The sequence below is a fragment of the Pecten maximus genome, chromosome 2, assembly GCF_902652985.1.
Source record: "Pecten maximus chromosome 2, xPecMax1.1, whole genome shotgun sequence".
NCBI classification, from domain to species: domain Eukaryota; kingdom Metazoa; phylum Mollusca; class Bivalvia; order Pectinida; family Pectinidae; genus Pecten; species Pecten maximus.
The window spans coordinates 31,801,468-31,825,804 of record NC_047016.1 but is presented as its reverse complement, the minus strand read 5'-3'; the positions used below and the strand labels follow the sequence as shown (position 1 = coordinate 31,825,804).

General features: G+C 34.2%; 1 protein-coding gene across 1 annotated transcript in view; it reads right to left on the bottom strand.

Moving 5' to 3' along the window:
• Nucleotides 1-3,922: 3,922 nt before the first annotated feature.
• Nucleotides 3,923-24,337, bottom strand: part of LOC117321794 (LIM homeobox transcription factor 1-alpha-like) — a 34,367-nt gene continuing 13,952 nt past the window's right edge. The window contains exons 3-9 of the mRNA XM_033876368.1: nt 12,649-12,866; nt 9,667-9,803; nt 9,272-9,349; nt 8,685-8,826; nt 8,189-8,224; nt 7,700-7,774; nt 3,923-5,350 (exon numbers count right to left, since the gene is read on the bottom strand). Coding sequence (XP_033732259.1) covers nt 5,175-5,350; nt 7,700-7,774; nt 8,189-8,224; nt 8,685-8,826; nt 9,272-9,349; nt 9,667-9,803; nt 12,649-12,866 — 862 coding nt within the window. The 3' untranslated portion in view covers nt 3,923-5,174. The remainder of the gene's footprint in view (nt 5,351-7,699; nt 7,775-8,188; nt 8,225-8,684; nt 8,827-9,271; nt 9,350-9,666; nt 9,804-12,648; nt 12,867-24,337) is intronic.

The following is a 24,337-nucleotide window of genomic DNA, read 5'->3' as shown; positions in this document are numbered from 1 at the left end:
CCAGTAACAAAGTGCACAGCGCACGCGGTGATAAATTATTAAACGATCGTTCTAACGACCATAACAACCTATCCACCCCAACCCAACAATAAGTAATATGAAACATTTATTACAATTTACACAAATGCGACGACATGTGTTCGTAAAAATGTCTGCACATCATTCAATACCACCACCAGAAGTTATTGTTACCACAGGGGACAACTCAGAAACATTAAGACAACTGCCGGGCCTGGACTTATTCCCCATACAAAGTGTTAACGTGTAAGCATGTTTCTTTAATTTATTAATTTCTTTGGCACGTCGGTACTGTTTTTAAAGTGCCGGTGGCTAAATTTGCTATCATTTTGAAAGATATTCTTCCCTTCCAGAAACCCTTTCCATTTTAAAACGCTCTATTCATCCCGTTTTCATATTTAACCCTCGCGTCATCAAAATTTATTTTCTTATTTTTTAATTGTTAGTATTACCGTCGTTGTGTCTTTCTCTACTGTAGAAAAAAATGAATTACGTATATCATCGCACTGTTGTAAACTAACTGTTAGGCCAAAGCATAGTGACAATGAAAAAAGTGTTAATTTGGCCTACGCAATCAAATTCCTGTGCTATGGTCTTCTGGTGATAATACATTAACACGTCAAACTTTAAAACTTTTTTTAAAAATCTTTCATGCATATCACAAAAGTTAGAAATGAGAAAATAAGAAGTTTTGTGAACTTTCTAACTTATTAACTGATTTGTTCTGATTTCCATTTTTCTCAAGACCACAGAAATCTAGCCTTGTTTACATAGTATCAATGTAGATTATAGCTTTATCATCCTTTCGTACTTAGCTCTTTCTATTAAGAGTAACGGTACATAATTTTCAAGAGAGGTGTTTACTCCCGCATCTTTAACGCCGAGAGCTCAGAGTTTAATGGTGTAGATCTTGATGTATTTTCTTCCGATTCAAGAACTTTGTTTGAACCTGTTGTGATGTATTCTCCTTAATTCAACAAGTGTGTTTACCTTTGGATGATGTACTTGCTGTTGCCTTTGATGTGCTGGGTGTATGCCTAGCGGACAAGTGTGTTATGTGGTGGACAACGGGAGACAGATACCGGGTACTCGATCGTGTCTAGGAAGCAAGAAGAAGAATTCGGACGACAATGGCCCTGCATACACATGAAGGGACTGTACAGTCCGATTGTTGACAGCAGTATACGTCATGTGTACTGCCGATGAAAGAAATTGTATCTTGTAGATATCATATAGATTCATTATAATTATATCGTATTCCTAAAGAATTATGTAAAAAAAAAATAAGGCAACGGATCAAAAGATATCCACTAAGGAGGACTCGATATTTTAATATTTTTAAATATAGAACAAATTACTTTCATATCGATTCATTATAATTATTCCTAATGAATATTCTATATATAGATCAGCGTACTAGCATCACAGCTATGTATTGTAGTACATTGTTGAAATCGAATCATCCCATTGTAAAGTTTGACTTATTAAACAATTAAATATGCTTTAACTATTATCCTTGTAAACGATTGTTGTCAAACTATAAATATTAGTACGTCTCAACTTTAGACAGCAATCACTGACCTATTCCATTTAAGAGATTCATCAATTTTTAACCTTGGCGATGAAAGAGCAGACTTTTCTCCAGGTTGGTAAGGATAGCTATATTAAAGTTATCTAACACAACCAATAGAGTTATTGCCAGTGACGTTTCGATAACAGCTCTGTTATCTCCATACATCTCTGGAAGTGAAGCCACTGTGTTTGTGCACTATCACTACAAGCTGTGCTTACCTGTCGACGATTATTACCATCTCGTACACACTTATTTTTACCATCTTGTACCCTTTTACCACCTTACCACCTTAGTATACACACGCTTTACTAATCTGATGAAGATAAAAGTGCTGATATGGAAAAGTCACTAGCAATAACTTTATTGGTTAGCAGACTACTACCTCCATAAATGTAGAATTGTTAGTATCATGAGAACTTATCAACTCCTTAACCTTAGTATTCCCTATGGTCATTGTCATGTTAAAACATTAGTACACGAGTGACACGATTCTAAAGAAGAAATAAATTCTTATTTATTACATGAATGATTCCGTCATGAGTTTCCCTTCATATACTATTTATGATAGTGTTTTTATTTTTCTATTTTTGTAAGCATTTGACGAGTACGCCCGATCGAGATTATTCTTATTTGTTATGATGTAGATCAGATCCATTACTGAAACGAGCAGATTTCAATATAAGTTTTTGTATATTTATAGCTTATTGTTTTGTAGAAATTATTGTACCGTACTAGAATCATGTGGAGAATGCTTACATATGCCTTTTTCTGATGGCAAATTAAGTTTCTTTTTATTCAACAAAATTCCTTTTCGCAAAATTTGTGTAGTGGTTGTCAAATTAATGTTTTTAATTTGATTAAAGCTCAGAAATAACTTTCCATAACATGAATGATAGAGTATGAAGTTTGGACATTCACAGAGTTACATTCTAGAGAATTTTTTTATTATGAAGGTAGAAAGTATATTTCTGTACCTCGGAGTAGGTAATAGCGTCTCTTGAATAACTACTGCAATATCTTAGCATTATTTTCAGTAACAATACATTTCACGTACATCGTTATAATGATAAAACAGATCAACAAGATCATGAGGTAAAAAATGCTTTCAACAAAACACAAAAAATGTTAGCGAAAAAAAAGTTAAATATGAATTTGTTCTCTTTCAGAAAACATACTCATTTAAAACTTTTCTATACACACGGGTTAGTGTTTAATTGTATACTTTCCAGATTTCTTTATTTACAGTGAGAATGATTCTTCAATATTATTTATACAAACAAATTATGCCAGGTGCTTTGATAAGTTCTTTAGTGACGGTTTTTGATAAGCCCACATAGGCTCGACCTTTTTTAATATATCGTATATGTACATGTAGTAATATAATGTATTTATTTCTGGTAAGTGAACTTGAAACTACACGGTGTATATCTTGGAATTTCTTTTTGGAGGTTTTTTTTAAAGACTCATTCAGGCAGTTAAAACATAAAATATAGCTATTTGCTAACCATTTTCTTTTTTTATTTATGCCCATGGTCTGAAATTTCCTTCCGGGAAAGTAACCACATATATAAAACTGCAAATAAAATCACGGCTTTATACAGATTATACATTGCTTCATGTATCCTCCAGAAAATACCAGACTTTGTATTTTCAACTAAAAAATGTCTCCGTTCTTGAATAAATAAAGAAAAAACAAGTGGTATTGTTTATTTCATGTTCTATTTATTGTACAACAACGGTTGAAGTTTAACAATTCACATAAATAAAAGCGCGACATTTGTTATAATAAAACATAGCACAAAATAACTAATATAAATATCTATAAATTAAAATATGATACAATTACACATCACTGTCGAAATATATGTCAAATAGTTGCACTCGCATCCATGCCATGTTGGCAGTAAGCGTATACATTGTAATTGTTTTTCATTCGTTTAATGAAATATCGTATTTTTAAAATAAAACTGATTTTGTTCGTGAAAACTTTAGACAAGAATAAATTACAATTAAATCTAATGATTAAACGCTAGCTACATCATTAAATTTGAAGGTAGTATTCATATTTTTCTATATTTCGAAAATCATTTTTTTTTTTCATTTTAAATTTGAATATCTTCCTATGTTATAAGGTATGGACAAGACCTTTACAATAATACAGTTGATATTTACTTATCACACTGTTGAAATATTTAGTCACAGTCTTCTTAATTACGGTTTGGTTATTTTGGAAGGGGGGGGGGGGGGGGGGGGGGGGGGGGGGGGGGGGGGGGGGGGGGGGGCTAAAACTGATTTCTTACTGTTTTTCTGGATTTTTTTTTTTTTCCTTAAAATATATTTAAGCTATATTCACAGACAAAATCCTATCCTATCCGGAATTGAATGAGGTATCATTTGAATGACAAATGAACTTCGCCTATTTAAGCATTTCTAGAACATTTGCATCGTATTAGAAATGTCATCAATGTCAGACGGGGGGAAGTGGGAGACGGGGCGGATTAAAATATGTTTGCTAGCAAAATTACATATCTGTGTACGTACATTATCAGTATGCATGAAGTTAATAGGTACTGCCACGTTTCAGTAGATGTAATATTTATCGATAGATCACGTGATACGAAAATGTAAATATGTGATTAATAAACACAAATGTTTGCAACAAAAATAATATGTAAAACAACCAGGAATGTTCAAATGTATATGGCATGCAGGAATTCACTGAGAGGGACACTTTTGTTTTTCTTTGAACAAAGTTAGTATGTACAGTACTTTATATAATTGTATCGTATGTGTTTAATGTGTAGTAATTCATTATATACATTCCGTAGAAGGTGTGGTATAGTTGTAATATTTAATGTGTAGTAATTCATTATATACATTCCGTAGAAGGTGTGGTATAGTTGTAATATTTACCTCCGGGAAAGTATGGTACAGGTGAGATACGTATCTCAGGGAATGTTTCATACAGTCGTGGTATGTATCCACGACAAGGCATAGTACAGTTTTTAATACTCATCCCAGGAAACCTGTGTTACAGCCAGCAAGGCTAACTTTTACAGTTATTCATTATTTGGAATAACTACTTACAAAAAACCCCGAATAATTGTCTAAATTCACACCCTGCTGAGAAGGTGAAGAATCACATCTCTCACAGAAATGAGTGTATCTGGGTATGGCGTGTGTCCCCCTGTATATGTTGCAAAATCGGAGATTTTTTTTCAGACAGCTAATAAAATAAACGCATGTCACAAGAAATGGGCGGTAACATATAGCTACACTACAGTACAGTACAATACCGACATACTGCCCCAAAGTTCTGTATATACGATGACACGGGGTCTTAAAGTCGTAAAATACAAATTGCACTGATCAAAACACTGATTTAATTGGAATATCACTAATAGAGTTTAGAATCGCGCGTCAGGTATTCAAACCGTAACCGATTCTATACACCCATTCACAAAAAAAAGTATGTCGCCGTAACCTAATAGATTAAATGGGTCACAAACAAACAGGTGATGGAGATACTGTCAGGCTTCGATGATGAAGAAGACGAGATAAATATGATGCACTCCTCCGTTCCTCACTCCACACTGAAGTACGAATTCTGCATTGAGTACAGTTTGTCGATAGGGTTTGGTACCCCACTTGAGTCTAGTGTTGAATGACCTGTCGTTTCCCCGTTGAACATATGATCCAGACACTCCTCCATAGAATGCCGAGCTCCCCCAGGAAGATCTAGGTCGTCATACGGTGACGCTGGAAGAACAGGAAGAACGCATAAAGTGATAATCATGTATGAAGGAGGACGTGAGGATGAAAATGTTACTAAATATATCCTGTGTTACTGTGTGATAAAGTACTTGCTTATGACATGATTTAACTTTCTGCATGTAATTTCTATTCGTGTGAGCTTTCTTTATATGTTAGTAATGTACTTTTGTGAACTTGTTTTCTCTGTGAAATGTCTATGTCATTAATGTACTTTTTTATCTTGCTTTCTCTGTGAAATTTCAATGTAATCAATTTACCTAAATGGGCTTGCTTTCCCAGTGAAATTTCTATGTCATTAATGTACTTTTGTGATCTTCTTTTCTCTTTGAAATTTCTGTGTCATTATTGTACTTTTGTGATCTTGTTTTCTCTGTGAAATTACTATGTCATTAATGTTCTTATGTGAGCTTGCTTACTTTGTAAACTTTTATAATGTGAATTTCCGTATGATTTTTATATCAAATCACGACAATTTTTAAGTAAATACGCCTAAATTGGATTTTGAAATTAACTACTAGTATGCATATCATATAACATGCATCTACCTCAATGAACTTGCGTTCAGTACGACACTTTTATAAGATGTGTTATAGGTTATTGTTCTTTGCGTACTTATTAATTAAATGTTAAAATTTTAACAAGGTAGACTTAATGTGAAATTCTCATGTGAAATATATTTTAAATCATTATATGAAGTAATCCCTGAATTATAATCTAGATACATATATTTTACGTTTTATTATGATCCTTACATTAATTACTCTTCCATCTCGTCCAAGCATTTTCTTAGAAGATAAAAAGATCCTCAAAGAATAAACTCGTTTAGACGTCCTTCATCTATATCATAGGTTTTATGTTAACCTATTTATTAAACGTGTTTCACGCTGACACTTGGAAAGACTTTGACTGTAACCTTGATCGGACAATACTGGCAACAGCCAATGGAATTTAGATAACGAACTGTACAACAAGTTTTGTAACGGAGAGCACCATGATGTATGAACTGTTAAACGGTTAGTGTCATACAAAGGTAGGTTTACGTTGATCAAATAAAACAATTGATTCATTCCCAAGATATGAAAACACCTGTATGATATAACAGGTGCCCCTTGACTGTTGTAGGTTGTATTAGGTGGGGGTATGATGCATGTTGAGGTTCATACATGTTGCATACTGTATTTCATTATACCTCAGACTTGTATCACAGCTTCTGATTAGTGAAAACCATGTCACGTGATTAAAAACATTCGTTATGTCAACCACAAATTTCCAAATAATTCATTATTTACTTGCTGTCGCTTTCGAAACATCATGTCACCCTCTGAATATCATAATGTCACCCTCTCGTGAGCCCTCCAAAATCGTTATGTCACCCTCTCGTGAGCCCCAACTCGGAACTCTCTTCCGTAACGTCTTCAAAAGTAGTCGAATCAGAGGAGTTCCGAGTATTCTGCTCGATAACAACAATGGCTGCCGGCGGACGCTATCGTCTGCCAACAGTGGAGGAAATGGCGAAATTATTGCAAGAAAAGGATTCTAAAAACACCAAAAGGGTCATCAATGGGGCCGTGGATTCCTTTATAGATTTCCTATCTGCAACAGGTAGACCAAAGGATTTTGAAAACTTCGACGTCCATACATTAAACGTTCGACTGGGAGAATTTTATGCCGGGGCCCAGAAAGACGATGGGGTACCTCTTAAACGATCTTCGTTGAACAGTCTAAAATATGGTTTGAAGAAATACACATTGAACAAAATGAGTATAGACATCAGTGGTCAGGTTAGAATCCTATGGCTATAGGTTGATTACAATTGAGCATTTGTTGAATAGTTGATGAATTAATGAAATAAATTTTCTTAAAAACTGTTGATAGTCTAGTAATAAATAAACTTATTGATACCAAAATTGATTCACTTATGTTTTTTTCGGTATAATAAAACAATTACTGCCCTTGTTCCGGGTTGACATGAATATTTGCCCACCCTTGAGGTGTCATGTCACCCTCGGGCTACGCCCTCGGGTGACATGACACCTCTCGGGTGGTCAAATATTCATGTCAACCCGGAACGAGGGCAATAATTGTATAATGTAGGTAAGAAATCACTGATATGAGTCATTATCCTGTCTCATCCCATTGGATATCACTAGGCTGACAACACTAAGTGTTATGAGAGATATCATCCAAATTTTCAAATTTCGATCAGTAGTGACTTGAAACGTCAAACAAATTATAACACCCGAGAAGTACAATCAATTCCTCGGGTTTGATGAGAAAATGCTAATTTTGATTTATTTTTTACATTTTCTATACATTGGTAGAAGTATGTATTACCTTGATATTCGCTGGCAGGAAGTGGCGATATTTGCTCTGCGTTGCCATGGTGACGGTTTTCTGATATCAGCGATCCTAAAAATGTATAGACATTCAATGTAGTATTAACTATTAACTATCCTATGGATATTATACAACAACTTGCATGGATGTATATTTGTTATTTGCTGTGCACTTGGATATACTTTAGTCTAATACAGTAGAAAAGAAATCACTTCCTTAGTTAATAAAATGAAAAGTCTTTGTACTTATACCTTCATTACAATGTATAAATATTTAAACTATATGCATTATTTCAAACGATAGTTATATCTATTTACTTTACCAGTACATAGTATTTTGGAAGAATGAAAATGGATCAGTAAGCTTTATTCTTCTTTTGTTAAACTCAAGCTTTAAAAGGTTAATCAGCGAAATATTCTGCCAGAGTTGTACAAATGTTTGCAAAAGTAAGAGAAGAAAATAAACATGATTATACTGATTCCTTACCAATAGATTCATCGTCCCCAAGTCTGGTAAGACAATCTGAAAGGATAGAGAGAAAAACATGACGATATGTACTTAGAAACATATCCAAGCAATCCCAAATAAAAAAAATGACTTACTGCTGTTCCTTACTAATCAAAATTAATAATCAATATCACTTGGGAATATATACATGTTTATTTCTATATATAGACTCAAAACATTGAAGAATATCGACATAATAACGAAACCATAATTCCAACTCAAAATCGTTAACATGAGAGCAAAATATTAACAAAAATATAGATTTATATGGAGACAACTACGTACAAGGAAAATAAGACCAGGCGTTTAAATAAAGAAAACGTCTTCTGCTTCACCGTCGATACCCATTATACAAATCTAGATCAAATCAAGGTTAGGTCACATTCTCAGACAATATATGATGTATCCCTACTACGTAACACTGTGTATATCAACACGTTACCTAAACTATACCCCTGTGTTTACAAATCGCTACCTTGATCAGTATCCTCGTCCTTAGAGTCAGACTTTGAGTCGGATTTGTTGTCTTTTTTGTTTTCATTGTGTTTGTTTTTATTTCCGTTTCCATTCTTGTTTCCATTCCCGTCCTGGCTCTGTCTTCTAGCTAGCTTTTTCACCTGTGATATAGATTTGATTACTTATTACACGTAGAACGCAGATACTTAATTTTCATTAACTGTCGAATTCTTCTCTCTGCCAAGGTTATCTATCACTGAAGAATAAATTGATATCTAGTATTGTATCAATCCTCATTAAAAAGTAAATGTTCCAGAAGCGTGTTAAGTCACTTCTATTGAAATTTATTGTTCTATGGCACATCTTTCATTAATAACATTCATATAACGCCCTATCTCATTTGGAAAATTACTCTAATGCGCTTCACATTACAAAATATAATGATACATTTTATTTCAAGTGTGGCACATTGTACAGAACCAATATATAACACCTAACGACTCGAGCAATTAGATGATAATATGTTCTTGACACGTCTACGAAAGACGCACTTTCTTTTATCACCGTTTATGTAACCTGGACGTAGTTATACTGAGGGATACCTACCTTAGCTCGCTGGTTCTGAAACCACACCTGTACTACTCGTACACTGAGTCCTGTCTCTGCCGCTAGTTGTTCGCGCACCTGTAAAGTACGATATAAAATATTTTACAAAAGAAACACAAGATATCAACGTATTTTGATTCAAATTGAGAGTTGGATACAGAAGAGCAAAAAATTAATTATCTGCATCATACGACTTTTTCGTCTGTTTAGGACTCGTCAGTGCTGCTTATGGCATGGATTGATGTTTTTCGAGTTAAGCCTAGTTCTTCGAACTTTTCGACCAAATGATTTTAATTTATTATCATTATATATGTTTTATGACGGAAATAATTTGAGGATATTTTTAATCTTTTCCTAAAAGAAGTTTAAATATGCCCTATTAGTTTTTTATGTACCTTTCTGCAAGGCTTTGGATTCAGCTCGAACGCTGCCTTGAATTTCCGCCGCTGGCTGGTTGTGAGTATAGTTCTTGGTCGCTTCGGATGTTTTCCCCCATCACTTTCTCCATCTTCATAACTCTCACTGTCGTCACCTTGAAAACCAAAATGTATTACGTTTTACACAAAGTTATCCTGACGTCATAAGCTGATTATAGTAAATAATAAAAGTAAATAAAGAAGAAGAACTCATTGTCATATTACTAGATGTGATAGATCTGTGGTATCATATATCACTATGAACGTTCATAAATAATTGACGGCAATACATTGAGGATGACTGTTGCATGTGGCAATCTAGTTGTATTGCAGTTCATCGTAGAGTATCGAAGAGTATCGTAAAGGAGCGAAAAGTATGTGTCTAATTTCAATTAGAATGTTGTATGTAGACCCTGACTTGATATACATTTCGTTTCTATCTTTTAACCCTTTTACCTATTGCTAGTTTAGATAAGTCTTTTGTGTGTTACACTCCTGTTTATGGTTGGTCCTTAGACGCCATCAAAGGAAAAGACTATCATATGTATATAAAATGCCCAGAGGTCCTTTATAAAGCGTACAGCCTAACTAACTTATATCTTTATGATTTTAACTTGGATCGATAGTCAGGAGTGTATTTATAACATGTATTTTTAGTGCGCCAGAAAGCGACCGGAATTGACGGTTCCTGTATATAATTACGTTAGATTTTCGGTAACCAAGACACATAACGAACTTTTACCGCCTAGGCAGCAGCCTCGGCTGCTTGTTGTTGGCCGATTATCCCCCACGTTTGTCATCCCCAGCACGTCACAATCAATAATCCGGTCCGGATTCTGGCTCCTAATCTACCATACACCATGATTATCTAACTCTGAAGTCGGCGACGGAAGCTGTCATAACATCAGACTGATCCGAGTTATGTGACTTCTGTAGCTTGTTACTACGTAGTTATTTTTATACCACGTTTAGAATTTTATCACGTTTAGAATGTTCTTAAAACGTTATACGAAGTGTTTCATTCGAACATAGACTATTGTATAAACATATTATGTATATTTCCTTGTACAAACAATAAGTAAGCCAGTTGGATCACGAATAAGATCTTAACTCATTACAAACATACATCTCCCCATCATACACGGGATATGACAGGATAACACGCGATTATGAGAAAAAGAAAACGGCCCTGATCTCCTCAAATAATATTTCACCTGATTGTACATATTTCACTCCTAGCTGATTAGTAAATGACCTCATTTTATCTGAGGTAACACATGATAATTCTATAAGTACTAATATTACATATTTGTGTATATTTTGAATGTGACAACAAAAATTTGAATAAATAGAAATATTTTACATTACAGAATGTTACGTTTATTGTTTTATATCAAAAGAACATTCTGACCTTAATTTCAGTTGATATATATAATTTAAAATCGATGTTATATTCCTGAATATACGACACTTTAGACTCCGAATAGCCAACATCGCTAGATTTCGATGCTATTAATGTACAACATACACATAATGGCTGTATATAATCATATTTATGTAACGTTGGTTATGTATAATTAAATTTCAAGTTGGTTATATATTATTATATATAAAGTTGGTTATGTATAATTGTATTTGATTTGGTTATATATAATTTTATCAAAGTTGTAATTATATATAATTTTGGCTATACATAAGTATGTACAATGTTGGACAAATGAACAACGACCTTGACGGGCTATAGAATAAATGAACAGCAATATTAATGTATCATAATTGCAATATCCAATGTGATCATTGAAACGTAATTAGAAGTTTGACAATGTCAATACTTGTAGCAAATATTAGCTTTGTATTTTTTTTTATCTTGATGAGTGTGAAATTTCAATCGATACCCAATAAAGAATCAGGCTCACTTTTTTTCGTGTTTGTAGTTAATATGAATATTAGTTTGATTCACATCTTACTTATTATTGTATAGAATTTTATTAAGTAAAGGTAATAAGAAAAATAAAACGGTATATTATAACAGAATGAAAATATCATTGATAGATTTATATGCATTATTTAGTTACAAATATATAAAATATTAATGCAACGGAATATCAAGCGCATTCCATTCTTAAACCTCAGCCAGTGTCATTTAAGGACGGCCTTACCCGTGTGCGGGATGCATGCATGAGTTGATCTTTGTGAATGTTTTGGTAAACTGCAGTGAATGCATGTGTATACTGTCGATGACAAACAGCAGGACATCCCACCTGGTCACAAGACATTGACAACGGGCGAACTAGTTGTCCTACTTCTAAGATGCTGAGCGTTAAGCAAAATCGAAAACTATCAATTTTAGATAATTTGGTTAGTCTTAGCCAAAGGGCAGAGGTCAACGCCCAACTAAAGGCCAAAATTTAAACAGTGTCAAGGGAGGCATAAAAGAAAAAAGCTTTTTAGGAAATATCAGCTCCAAAATTAAGTCTTTTACGACCATACAATGGAGACAATTCTTACGTCCTACCCGGAGATAATTTCTAAAAAGGAATCTTGTCCATATTTCATACGTTTGGGATATATCAATTGTTCTTTAACAACATGTAGGTTTTGTTTACATTCAAAATTATTGAAACACGTATGGAGACTGTTGGCATAGATATTAATACCCGTGAAAGTAAGCACTCAAATACAATATCGAACGTTTGTTTTAGGCACGTGATGTTTTAGTGTCATGATTTTACAGTCAGATACCGGCGCAACAATATATAGACAACATATGTGTAGATAAAGCTAGAAAAGTTTAGAATACATTGTTATTGGCAATGTGGTATTATTGTGTTATTATTGACTTTTAGAAACAAATTTGTTGTTGTTGTTGTTGTTGTTGTTGTTGTTGTTGTTGCACGTGTAGATATGTCTTTGAAAGGCCTGAATGGAATTGTACTGCGATACTGGCAGACACTGACTTACTTTTCGGACTAAGAGGCAGCATGTGAAACTCTTTTTCGTAATCCAGCCTACAAAACAGTTGACCATCTCTCACGACAAACTGGTCACCTTTCTGGAGTTGCTGACCACACTCAATACACATGAAACACTGTAGGTGGTATACGTATCCCTGGGCTCGCATCACCAGCTCGCTAGGAGACACGAACATACCACATCCATTACACATCACCCGGAATAATCTGAAACAACAAAGTGTGGATATGTCACATCACCCGGAAAAATCTGAAACAACCAAGTGTGGATATGTCACATCGTCCAGAACAATATGAAACAACGAAGTGAGGATATGTTACATCACCCGGAATAATCTGAAACAACAAAGTGTTTAATATGGCACATTACCCGAAAAGGTCTGAAACAACAGTGTTGAGTAAATATATCCCATCACAACGTTTACAATTATAGATACGTAGGTATACACTTTTTGTGATAGAGAGTATATATTAAAAACTAAATTAGACAAACTGACGAAAGTAAGGACTTAAGATATGAAAACATCTAAACGTTTCTTTCGCGCTGACAATAACAGACTGCGTAAGGCATTGTAAGTAATTCCCTACTCGTGATAGCAGCCCGAATATACTATTGTAATTGTAGGATAATCAGAAGCGCTTTACTATTAATACAAGATGATTAGTTAATAGTGTTAAATTGTTTTTCTTATTGTTTTTCATGTTTTTATTTGAAACTTTGTCCCGAATACCAATCAAATCGGCAGGACTTGGCAGAAATCATAAAACGTGGTTCATAAGCATTCATGTGTGAAATATAGTTTTTGTTCACAAACAAAGAAAAAACATTATAATCTTTTTGATTCGCCTTCTAGGAGATTGATGGTCACGTGGGCCTGTATTTCTGCTTCAATGCCTTTAAAATAATTGCTTTATCAACTTTGAAATTGCACAAATGCTTTTCTTCAGGAGCTACTTGTGTTTTAGGTTTACTGCACTAGGTAAACCACATGGTTTTGTTCTGTGAGAAGGCGTCTAAAAGACGACGTAAATGAGTAGATAATGGATACAAGCGTCCAAAAGACTAAGAAGAATAGCTGGATAAAACAGATGAGTTAGTGCGACAGAGAACGCTACTTTATGCTGGTGTTTCCCGGAAATGACAAGCGCTTTGGTGACGACGAGGCCCGCGGTGAATACAATCTTGAACAATAGTGGTCGAAGAGCCAGAACTAAAGAGCGGCAAATGAAATACTAGGGACAATGTTTGGCTGATGGGTTGGGAAATGATTCCGACAAAACCCCACTGGTTACCAGATACGATCCTGTTAAAGGGATTAGCTGCTAAAAGGAAAAAAACGAAAGGCGAGAAAGCACGCTTCTGAGACTCACAAAAACTAGAACTATTATCTCAGTGTATTTCTTCCGCTGGGGTGTACAAACTTTCTCATTCGATAAGTGTAAAATAAACAAACTACAAAGCCAATACTTTTATAAACAAAATAGCAGAGACTTAGTATTAATTAGTTGCCTTTATAACATTCAATCTAGAGTTTAATGATTCAGATAAGACTGGTGCACAAGCACTAATAGAAAGAACCATTAGGAAATTATGAAAATAATAAAGTTCTGTAAGCCATGATTTTGAAATAATGTGATAATTACGTCAACAATGCCATCTCCAGACGCGAATGTTTCCATCCAATTATAAATGTTCTAACAATATGATACCTTGATTTAATGAAACCATTGTGTTATGGAGTAGTATACCCTTTCCTGCCAATGTAGAACCACGAAACTCGTATGTTATAAAGTTTCATTCCTCATTCGGAATACATACGGTTTATATTGCTAAAGCTCTATTTAAAGGTGCCGTTTGCTTGTCTCCATGTACGAGATCAATTCGTTTTTGGTAGGATGTGCGGCGAGCATATAAAGCACGCGCGATAATTTTGTTCTAACAAATCCAGCCGTGATTCAATCAGATTGTTATCTAACGCTACACAGATTAGATAACGGCTTTTTTTTACCTAGAAAGGGCAAACAATAAATTATTGAGGGACGACCGACGTAAACGCAGTTTATCGCTTGTGTTTTATTACAAAGGGAACATAAACGAAAGTCCCCGTATTTTTACGACTTCATACATAATTAACTAGTTTACATGGACGTCACACTGGGTAGATCGTCATAACGTTCCGCCGGGTACCGTCATAACGACCGGACCAGGTACGATACACGTCCCCGACCCAGTAAACCGCGCCGATAAAAACAGCAGGCCCAGCTTAGTTCTGGAAATAATATCTGGGAAAAACGTCAGCGTAATTATGTGGACAGTAATGCAGACTGTTGAGAAAAAGAAGACGCATCACAATAACTCAGCACGCGACTTTACCGTAATATACGTCACGAACTGATATATTGCGACAAGGATGTAACAGTTTTAGCCACGGTACCGCTACAAAAAAAAAGGCTTTTGTTGAAATGGAATTTTTGAAATGATTCTGTTGTTGATGTATTATATAATTACATTAATATATATAACGCAAAAAATATGACTATAAAACCAAAACAAGCTACAATAGCATAGCAAAGTCTACATGATCATTGTATCACAGATATCAGGTTATGACTTAACATGCAGAAACATATATAAGTATAAAATAGGTATGTAACTAACTGTTAATTAATAACAATTCAAAGGACATCATGTCAACCGATCAAAACGTATAAGGGTTTATTTCACGTGTCGTATAAACTGAATTTTTTAATGATTTAAATGAGTTGTAATGATTTCCCGCGTATTGTGGTAGAATATGAATTATTCCAAAATAATATAAACTACCAAAAACATCATAACATATGGTACTAACAAACATCCTAATAATACCCCGGTATATAGTACTAAAACATCATAATAATATATAATACTAACAAAATTATAAAAATATATAATACTAACAAGCATCATGGAAATATTAAATACAAAAAAAAACATCATAGAAATATAAAATACTAAAAGACATCATGGAAATATAAAATACCAAAAACCATCATAATAATATATAATACTAACAAACATCATAATAATATATAACACTAAGACATAATGATATACAATACTAAAAACACTACAATGATATTGCAAACTGTAACATATCTATACAATCATTTATCACAGACCGTAAAATATGTAATACATAGCTAAAATGTATTGTAGATCTCATCTAGAGACCTCTTAATATAAACATTTCCTTTCGAAAACACAGTCATTCAGTACTACATGTACAAAAACGTTTCATCGGATGATGGACGGTTTTGTTGATCTATCAGTGACCTAATTATCCTTATAGAGCATGTTTGTAAACACTTAAGACATTTCACTGAAGAATATTGTAAAAAAAATATTTTAAAGAAATATGTAAGGCTGATATAACGTAATATTTACTAGATATGTTTGTGGTTTAATTATTAAAGAACAATAACATTGCTTTACTTTGGTTACACTAGACCATAGAGAGTTCCAATGTGTGTTTACAATTGTTCAGGTTTGTTTTACCATATCCTACCACTGAGTTTTAGCTTTGTAGAATTTTGTCTTCTTATTTGCAATAAATAAATAGATCATGGATGCTGAACTGTCTTCGAATAAAAGTGGTTCAAATAAATACAAATCCGTCAAAATAACGGGATTGCTTAAATGAACTTTACAGACAAAGCCATGCGCTACCACCTGAATACAATATGAATCAGTTTGTTAATATGTTAACTTCGGTAAACCCATGAAGGAATATACCATGCTACATTCGTGTCAGCGACACGATCCGGTAAAACGGAAGGTTCCGTAAATACCAGCGTGGTGCCCCGCCGTCAAACGCTTTAACAGTGTATTTGTCCAACATCGAAACGTCTAACGGACCGCGGATTTATGCTTTGGGGACCTTGATTGCTGACACGGGATCGATTGTGGTAATCTGGTGTTTATGGGTGGTGGACGACGAGGGAGTCTGCGAGGCTATCATCCGCCATTTCTGTGTTGTACCACTGCCGGAGTTGTGACAAGTTTACGACGCAATACAACGAGTTTACAAACATCTTCGCGACACGCCGACTTGATTTATCTTCCAAACGTGAAAGCGCAAACTCTTTCGAGCGCAAATAATTGTGTAACGAGCATGCCGCCGCCAAAACGCATGGCTTCTTTTTTTTCATTTCAGATTTAGTCTAAAACGTCGAAACGGTTATCTTATTTACAGCAAGCAAATGGATACTACTTAGCTTTGCAATAATATAATTATGATATATTCTTAATATATCATTTTGAAAAGAGCTTAAAACTTTTTTACATAGTTATAATTCAATGTTATATTGACTTACTTCCGTTGATTCACGAAGAATGTCACTGGAACCATATGTCTTTATGCTATTTATTTATTTCGTGAAATTTGTTTTAGTTCTGACATTATTTCCATGTGTTAAATGTTGGCAACGAATACATAATAAAGTGTATTGAGAATATGTATATGTTAAGCGATTTTAGTATTTACACTGCCGTTAAACTGTTTTAGTATTTACACTGCTGTTAAACTTTGTTAGTATTTACACTGCTGTTAAACTTTTTTAGTATTTACACTGTTTAACTTCGTTAGTATTTACACTGCTGTTAATCTTTGTTAGTATTTACACTGTCGTTAAACTGTGTTAGTATTTACACTGTTTAACTTCGTTAGTATTTACACTGCTGTTAAACTGTGTTAGTATTTACACTGTTGTTAAACTGTTTTAGTATTTACACTACTGTTAAACTTTATTAGTATTTACACTGTCGTTAAACTGTGTTAGTATTTACACTGTTAAACTTTGTTAGTATTTACACTGTCGTTAAACTGTGTTAATATTTACACTGCCGTATGTCAAATTATATAACAATGATGTTTGATAACATAAAGCCTACGGTTACAAGTCTGTTAGTTATTTGTTATCAGTTCCAGGTAAACAAGCAGAGTCATACACCAGACAGCTGATATAAAAATGATGTTTCGGATCCCACAACAATAGACGAGTTTTAAAACCAGGTGTCCTTGTGTTGTTGCCATGGTGATGTTTGGAAAATTCTTCACCTTAAGCTGACCTGTTCCTTCTTTATTCTAATTCTTTTTGCCATTGTTTTCCGATAATAAACGCTGATTATATATTTCAACTTATTGTAAATCTGTTTGGTTTTATTTTATACTGCTTGCAAACATTTCCCTTTAAACGGAAAGGTTTTGTGAAATAATTTTACTGCCACTACAAATGACATTCAAGTCAATTTATGTTTACTCTCGTTAAACTTGTTCCTTCTTTAGCACCGTGTTCAAATTATGCTATTTTCAAATGAATCATGTTCACAATGTTAAGCATAAACGTTATAAAACAAATCAATTAATGCACTATAATAATAACAAACAATCCACGGGTATTAATTCATCGGATATAGATACCACGCCATTGAATTCACGAGATAAACATTGCTTTTAGAAATGAAGTTACTAGATAGAAAATCCATGATGGAAAGCCTATACTTATAGATAGAATAAGATTTATCCCGCAAAATGTGTACCAGGTGTTCTACTTACGGTATACAACACGGGGTATTAGGGACACACAAAACGTCATCACGTGATCATATAATGTTAGGAAACAGGTAAGCTAAAAGTGTTTACATAAATCAAAAACCGATATCAAAACACAAATACTAAACCGACAACAAAGGGTAGAACAATCGGCAATGGGGAAGACATTATTTTGTTGGAGCGGTCAGATGTTTGGCCTAAAATTGGGGAAAACAGTTGTCACTCAAAACAATATTAATCTCAAAAAAAAAAAAAAAAAACTAAACAAAACATCTGCCTTGTGAAAACGCGTTCTCCGTAATGATGTTAAAGTAGATCGGCTTTTGTATAGATAGAATTTCCTTTTATAGGAATTTCTTGCGTGGAATAATGTATCTGTTATCACAAGTGATATCGAGTGTTTAATCAATATCAATAACAATTACGCCCTAAATTGTGAACAAAAAAGGGAGAAACTGAGTAATAAATTATAAGCATGAAAATATTTACAAATTGTCTTTCTAACAGCGAAAGTCAACGTGAAACAAGACATCAAACAACAGTGTCATTTTTGTTTGTTTGTTTTGTTTAACGTCCTTTTAACAACAGCGTCAACACATAATGAAAATATAAAGGAGAGTCAACACAGAAATTTGGAGATTAATCCAAAAGACAAGTACAAGAAAATTACTGAGCAACTAAAACAAAGGGTGTTCACGAGTGGCATTTGACAAGAACAAGAAAGGTACTGAGCAACTAGAACAAAGGGTGTTCACCAGTGGCATTTGACAAGAACAGGAAAGGTACTGAGCCGCTAGAACAAACGGTGTTCATGAGTGGCATTTGACACGAAAAAGAAAATTACTGAGCCGCTAGAACAAAGGGTGTTCACGAGTGGCATTTGACAAGAACAGGAAAGGTACTGAGCCGCTAGAACAAACGGTGTTCATGAGTGGCATTTGACAAGAACAGGAAAGGTACTGAGCCGCTAGAACAAACGGTGTTCATGAGTAGTATTTGACATAACCATACGTTCAATGAGAACGAAACATTACAATTGATTCAGGGACACGTGGGGTGTATGCTTGTGTAAACACTGATCTCTACTGATGTTGATTGTTGTTTCTCACTTAAAACATTTGAAAGCAATCGTATTGATACTACAGGTAATGTAACGTATGACAAAGGATTCGTCAATTAATTCACTCTAGAGTTTTCATCAGGGTATGATATTGTTATTTACTTTGAAATGCTAACACTCTTCAATCGACAATTAAGAAATCAAACATTTCAAATATTTTCTCAAATATCAAATATCTAGATAAATGTATTTCTATTTCAACTAACATGAGATAATGTCCAACTGTACATGTCACCTGTTTTGTACACACATATCTAACGTTTTAAAGAAACTGAATGAAATTGTTCTTTGATATCAAAATCATTTCCATACCAATCTTTAATATTCACAAAAACATTTTATAGGAATTTTATTAACGGCAATACGAGAGGACCGCTACGTAAACCAACATTTAATATAACGTGATCCAATTTTGAAACAAAAAAAAAAGTTTCCGTGGAATTATGCTAATTAAAATGCCCTAAAGTGTTTCGATGGCTTTATAAGGAGACAGTTCGGATATTAGCCCTGCCTGACCAACCCCACAGTAAATAAACCCAGCTTTATTGTGGCGCAGAGTGATACTTATATTCCTGAAACCTGAATACTTGTGGGCCGACAGGCCGGTAACAAGACAAGGCCATGATAGGCTAGGCAATATCGTGTAGGCCGTGGGCCAACCCTACGCTTCGTATTTCGTCATCACTGCCTCGCGGAATAGAATGATAAACGATCCACAAACGACAAATGACGGTTTGTCAATATGCAGCACAAATAGTCTTGAGGCTACCCTCTGTTATTAAAAACGTCTTCACCCAAATGAAAGATTTTCTCAATACGCATGAACGTTATTGAAACATTCGTTTTATTTGTTTCTCTTTTGGAACGTCGGGTTCATGTTGCTGTACATTAATAAAGATTTTGTACTTTGCTGTGATGTAATAGGGTTAGAAACAGAGTTATAGAAATGTGTCGAGAGTCTTCACTCGCTCATCCGTCACACATCAGCTCTCTCCGATACTACAATACAGCCTCTCACAACGCGTGTATCATACGGTAGGCTGCGCTGACGATCTAAATATTGTTTGAAATGATTTATTGGTACTCTAAGAACCAAAAAGAAATATTTCAAATGTAAATAAAATACCAAAAGCAAAAACATGTAAGATAAGTGTGCAAATAAACTATTAGAAGAACCCCTTGATAAAGCTAAATTTCTACTGTGTCTAAAACCGTATTAAAACATGTAAATCGCTAATAAAATATAGCATTCACGTAAACACAATAAATAACATAAAACCCTGATAAAGATGTTTGTTTGTAAAAAAAACTGACAGAAGTGAATTAGGTGCAAAGTACCCCTAATTCAAAAAAATCATAATTTACAATATTAGACTTCAAAAGAACATTAAGTACATGTATGCATTGTGAGCCGTGTTACTTTTCAAATGTGACAAACAGATTATGATAAACCTCGGGGACTGAAAACTCCCCCAAAAGTGTCTACTTCAAGCAATCTCAAAGTATTGCATTAGCACCTCGTAAATCATTCTTCTGAAATATTTCAAAAGATGACTTCCTCTGAGGTTTAAATGTACATTTTGAGCATTTATATGACATATACTTCTACTTTTGAATTGTTGTATTCTAGATAAATGTCTACCATTGACCCCTAGTTTATCATTGACCCCTATGTCTACTATTGACCCCTACGTCTACCATTGACCCCTAGTTTATCATTGACCCCTACGTCTACCCTTGACCCCTACGTCTACTATTGACCCCTACGTCTACCATTGACCCCTACGTCTACCATTGACCCCTACGTCTACCGTTGACCCCTACGTCTACCGTTGACGTCTACGTCTACCATTGGCTCCTATGTCTATAACTGATCGAACCTGAGAAACAATTGCGGAAGTATCAATTTTGAGTGAGGACAACGAGGAGGTCGACGACTGTAATATTATGTGAGAAATGACCGAATTATTCACTGGTTTAAATGTGAGAAAGGAACGAATTATTCACTGGTTTAATGTTTTATAGCTTATAACACCACATAGTTCTTATAGGTTTATTTCGAGGCTGCACTACATTAATATAGATATAATGGTATATAATGATTTCCCCGTTAGCAACTTACCCTACCCACTACACACGTTAATATCTTATACTGACCCCTAACCTCTCACACATTGCCCTATCCCTTCATACATTAATATCTTACACTGACCCCTAACCTCTCACACATTACCCTAAATCCTTCATACATTAATATCTTACATTGACCCCTAACCTCTCACACATTACCCTAAATCCTTCATACATTAATATCTTACACTGACCCCTAACCTCTCACACATTACCCTAAATCCTTCATACATTAATATCTTACATTGACCCCTAACCTCTCACACATTACCCTAAATCCTTCATACATTAATATCTTACATTGACCCCTAACCTCTCACACATTACCCTATCCATTCATACACTAATATCTTACAATGACCCCTAGCTCCATAACTCTAACATCTAAACCATCACGTTAAACCTTTACCCCATCACATCCAAAGCAACCTTAACTCACAACTTCTAGTCTCTGTCTCAGAAACATGTAAACAGAAGAGGAACAAAGGGATATGGTATTTTTATCCCTATGTGTAATAGCACCTATGTTTATAAAAATGGGTATTTACATAAATATGAGGTAGGTTGTATTGATGATAGGGCCCTTGTCTTTTTTTATCACCACACTGTATTCTAAATTGATCACCTCTTCACAATTCTTGTCTAGAAAGAATTGCATTTTTAAGTATATAATATGATATAACGATTAACATTTTATGTTTGCCCTTTTTAAAACCTGTAATATCTGCAAAAAACTAGATGATAAAATTATTGCGTCACTAAATTCATATGTAAGGACAATACCGACTTGTATGTTTTTACTACAAACCTTAAAACGAAATGCATCACTTTTCTTGGTATGTATTAAAGTACAGGTGTTTTAGGTGCCATTAAACTTCTTCTTTGTTTACATCAATTGTAATACATTTACCACATCACCATTTGCCCGTATTCTTTCGTCGTTATATTGTTAATTTTGAAGAAAATCCATTAGAGGAAATGTGGAAAAAATGAGCAGAGCCTTGAGATATGACAACATTTAACATTACGCACGTGAACTATATTTTACAAGAAAATTAAAACTGTTATGAGCATATGTATAGGTCAAAACCTCGCATAGCTTGGATCCCTTAATATATCAGCATTAATGAAGAATGTCAGATTAGTTTTGCAAGCGATACCAATTTAGGTAAGGAGGATAGCACTAAGTAATACACTTCCATAAATGGGGTCACCCTCAGTTAGGGTGGCCCTCTGACGTAAGGTGAAGGATTCCATGAGGGTATGCTTGATTTATTGTTTTAATTTTGTTCATTTCAACTCCCAGCGATGTATAATTAATCCTTATTAATTCGCCGATCGCTTCGAAATGTCATATTTCATGAGACTAAACACCATGTTTCGTGTCCGTTCTTCCCGGACCTATGCGGTCGTGTGCCGGCTCAGCATTTAGTCAATACGTCTGACATCAGGGGCTCGCCAAGGGTATTTTACTGTAAAACAACTCGAAAATTATTTTTATTTGAAAATATTTCGAGTTTCCAAATATCGTGTTTACCTATTATTGTTCTATGATTTAGGCAATGCTCTACATATTGAAGGTTTACAATGATTTCCAATTTTGTCTTGGCTCCAGAAGTTTCAGATTCTAGTATCATCCTCCGGGAACCTCATCTATCGTTGATGGCCAAGCCCAGATGGTTGGTGTCGAGGTCTGCGACGATCCATGTTAATAAATTCCCAAACAATTGCAGTTATCGGTAACCAAGGGGTAAGAACAATTTGTTCTAGGATAGCGCATGTTTAATTGAATCCGTAAACACATAGCAGATTCTACAAATCGATTTTGGCATTCCAAACCTTAGCCATTACCGAGATACACACTGTCAACTGACTGAGTAAAGCCGAAAACGTGAATATGCATGCAAATGTGTGCAGTAAATAAAAAGGCTCTACTTGAGAGTTTTTTTATCTTTCAACATTATATTTCTTCTTTATAATCACGTAGAATTTCTCGGCCCTTTACCTTAATTAAATTAAATAATCAAATAGCATCACACCTTAAATAGGCATACGCTTTATAATAGAACCGCAACATGAGTACCAAAGCACTAACAGTGCTATTTATCTAGTTTATCTTATTATTATTTTTTTTTTTTTTTTTTTTTTGTATCTTTATGACCAATGGACAGTTTAAGGCATTAAGTGTCAAACAAGTAAATGAAATTAAAAAGAAGCTTTAAAAGGTCAAAAATTACAATCGAACAGTTGTAGAAAATTAATATCTTTTGAATACAACCAATACACCATACACAATAAGATATACATTTACAGGTTAAAGGGTGCAACATTTCAATTTACGTTTTCTGTATACTTGTTTTTCTATTTACTTATATTTTTTCAATCCTCATGATGTGTTCAGCCAATGATTAGATTAAAGGCACTCTTCATTTGAACTCCTGTAAACAAAAGATCTATGTTTTCCTGATTCCAGTCAAAATATTTATAACACCGCTGTTGTTCTTCAGTGCTAGTCAGAAATACTCCTTGTATGACCATACAATTTATAACCTCCTGTTTAAAACCATCGGTGATTCTTTTAGACATCAATGTCAATAATTTCACTTACATAGTATAAAATTATTGATTGTACAGATAATGTTTATCGGATTGTCCCAAAGACACATAAGTAAACGGGTAACCCATGCCTCTCATCACTTTTGAGAGTAGAGATATATTATATCTTATAAAACTGTATATTACATTTGAAAAACAATACTATTATTTCTTTGATAAATTATTAAGTACTTCATTATATATATTTCTACACTAACTTTCATTTAATTGTAAGACTA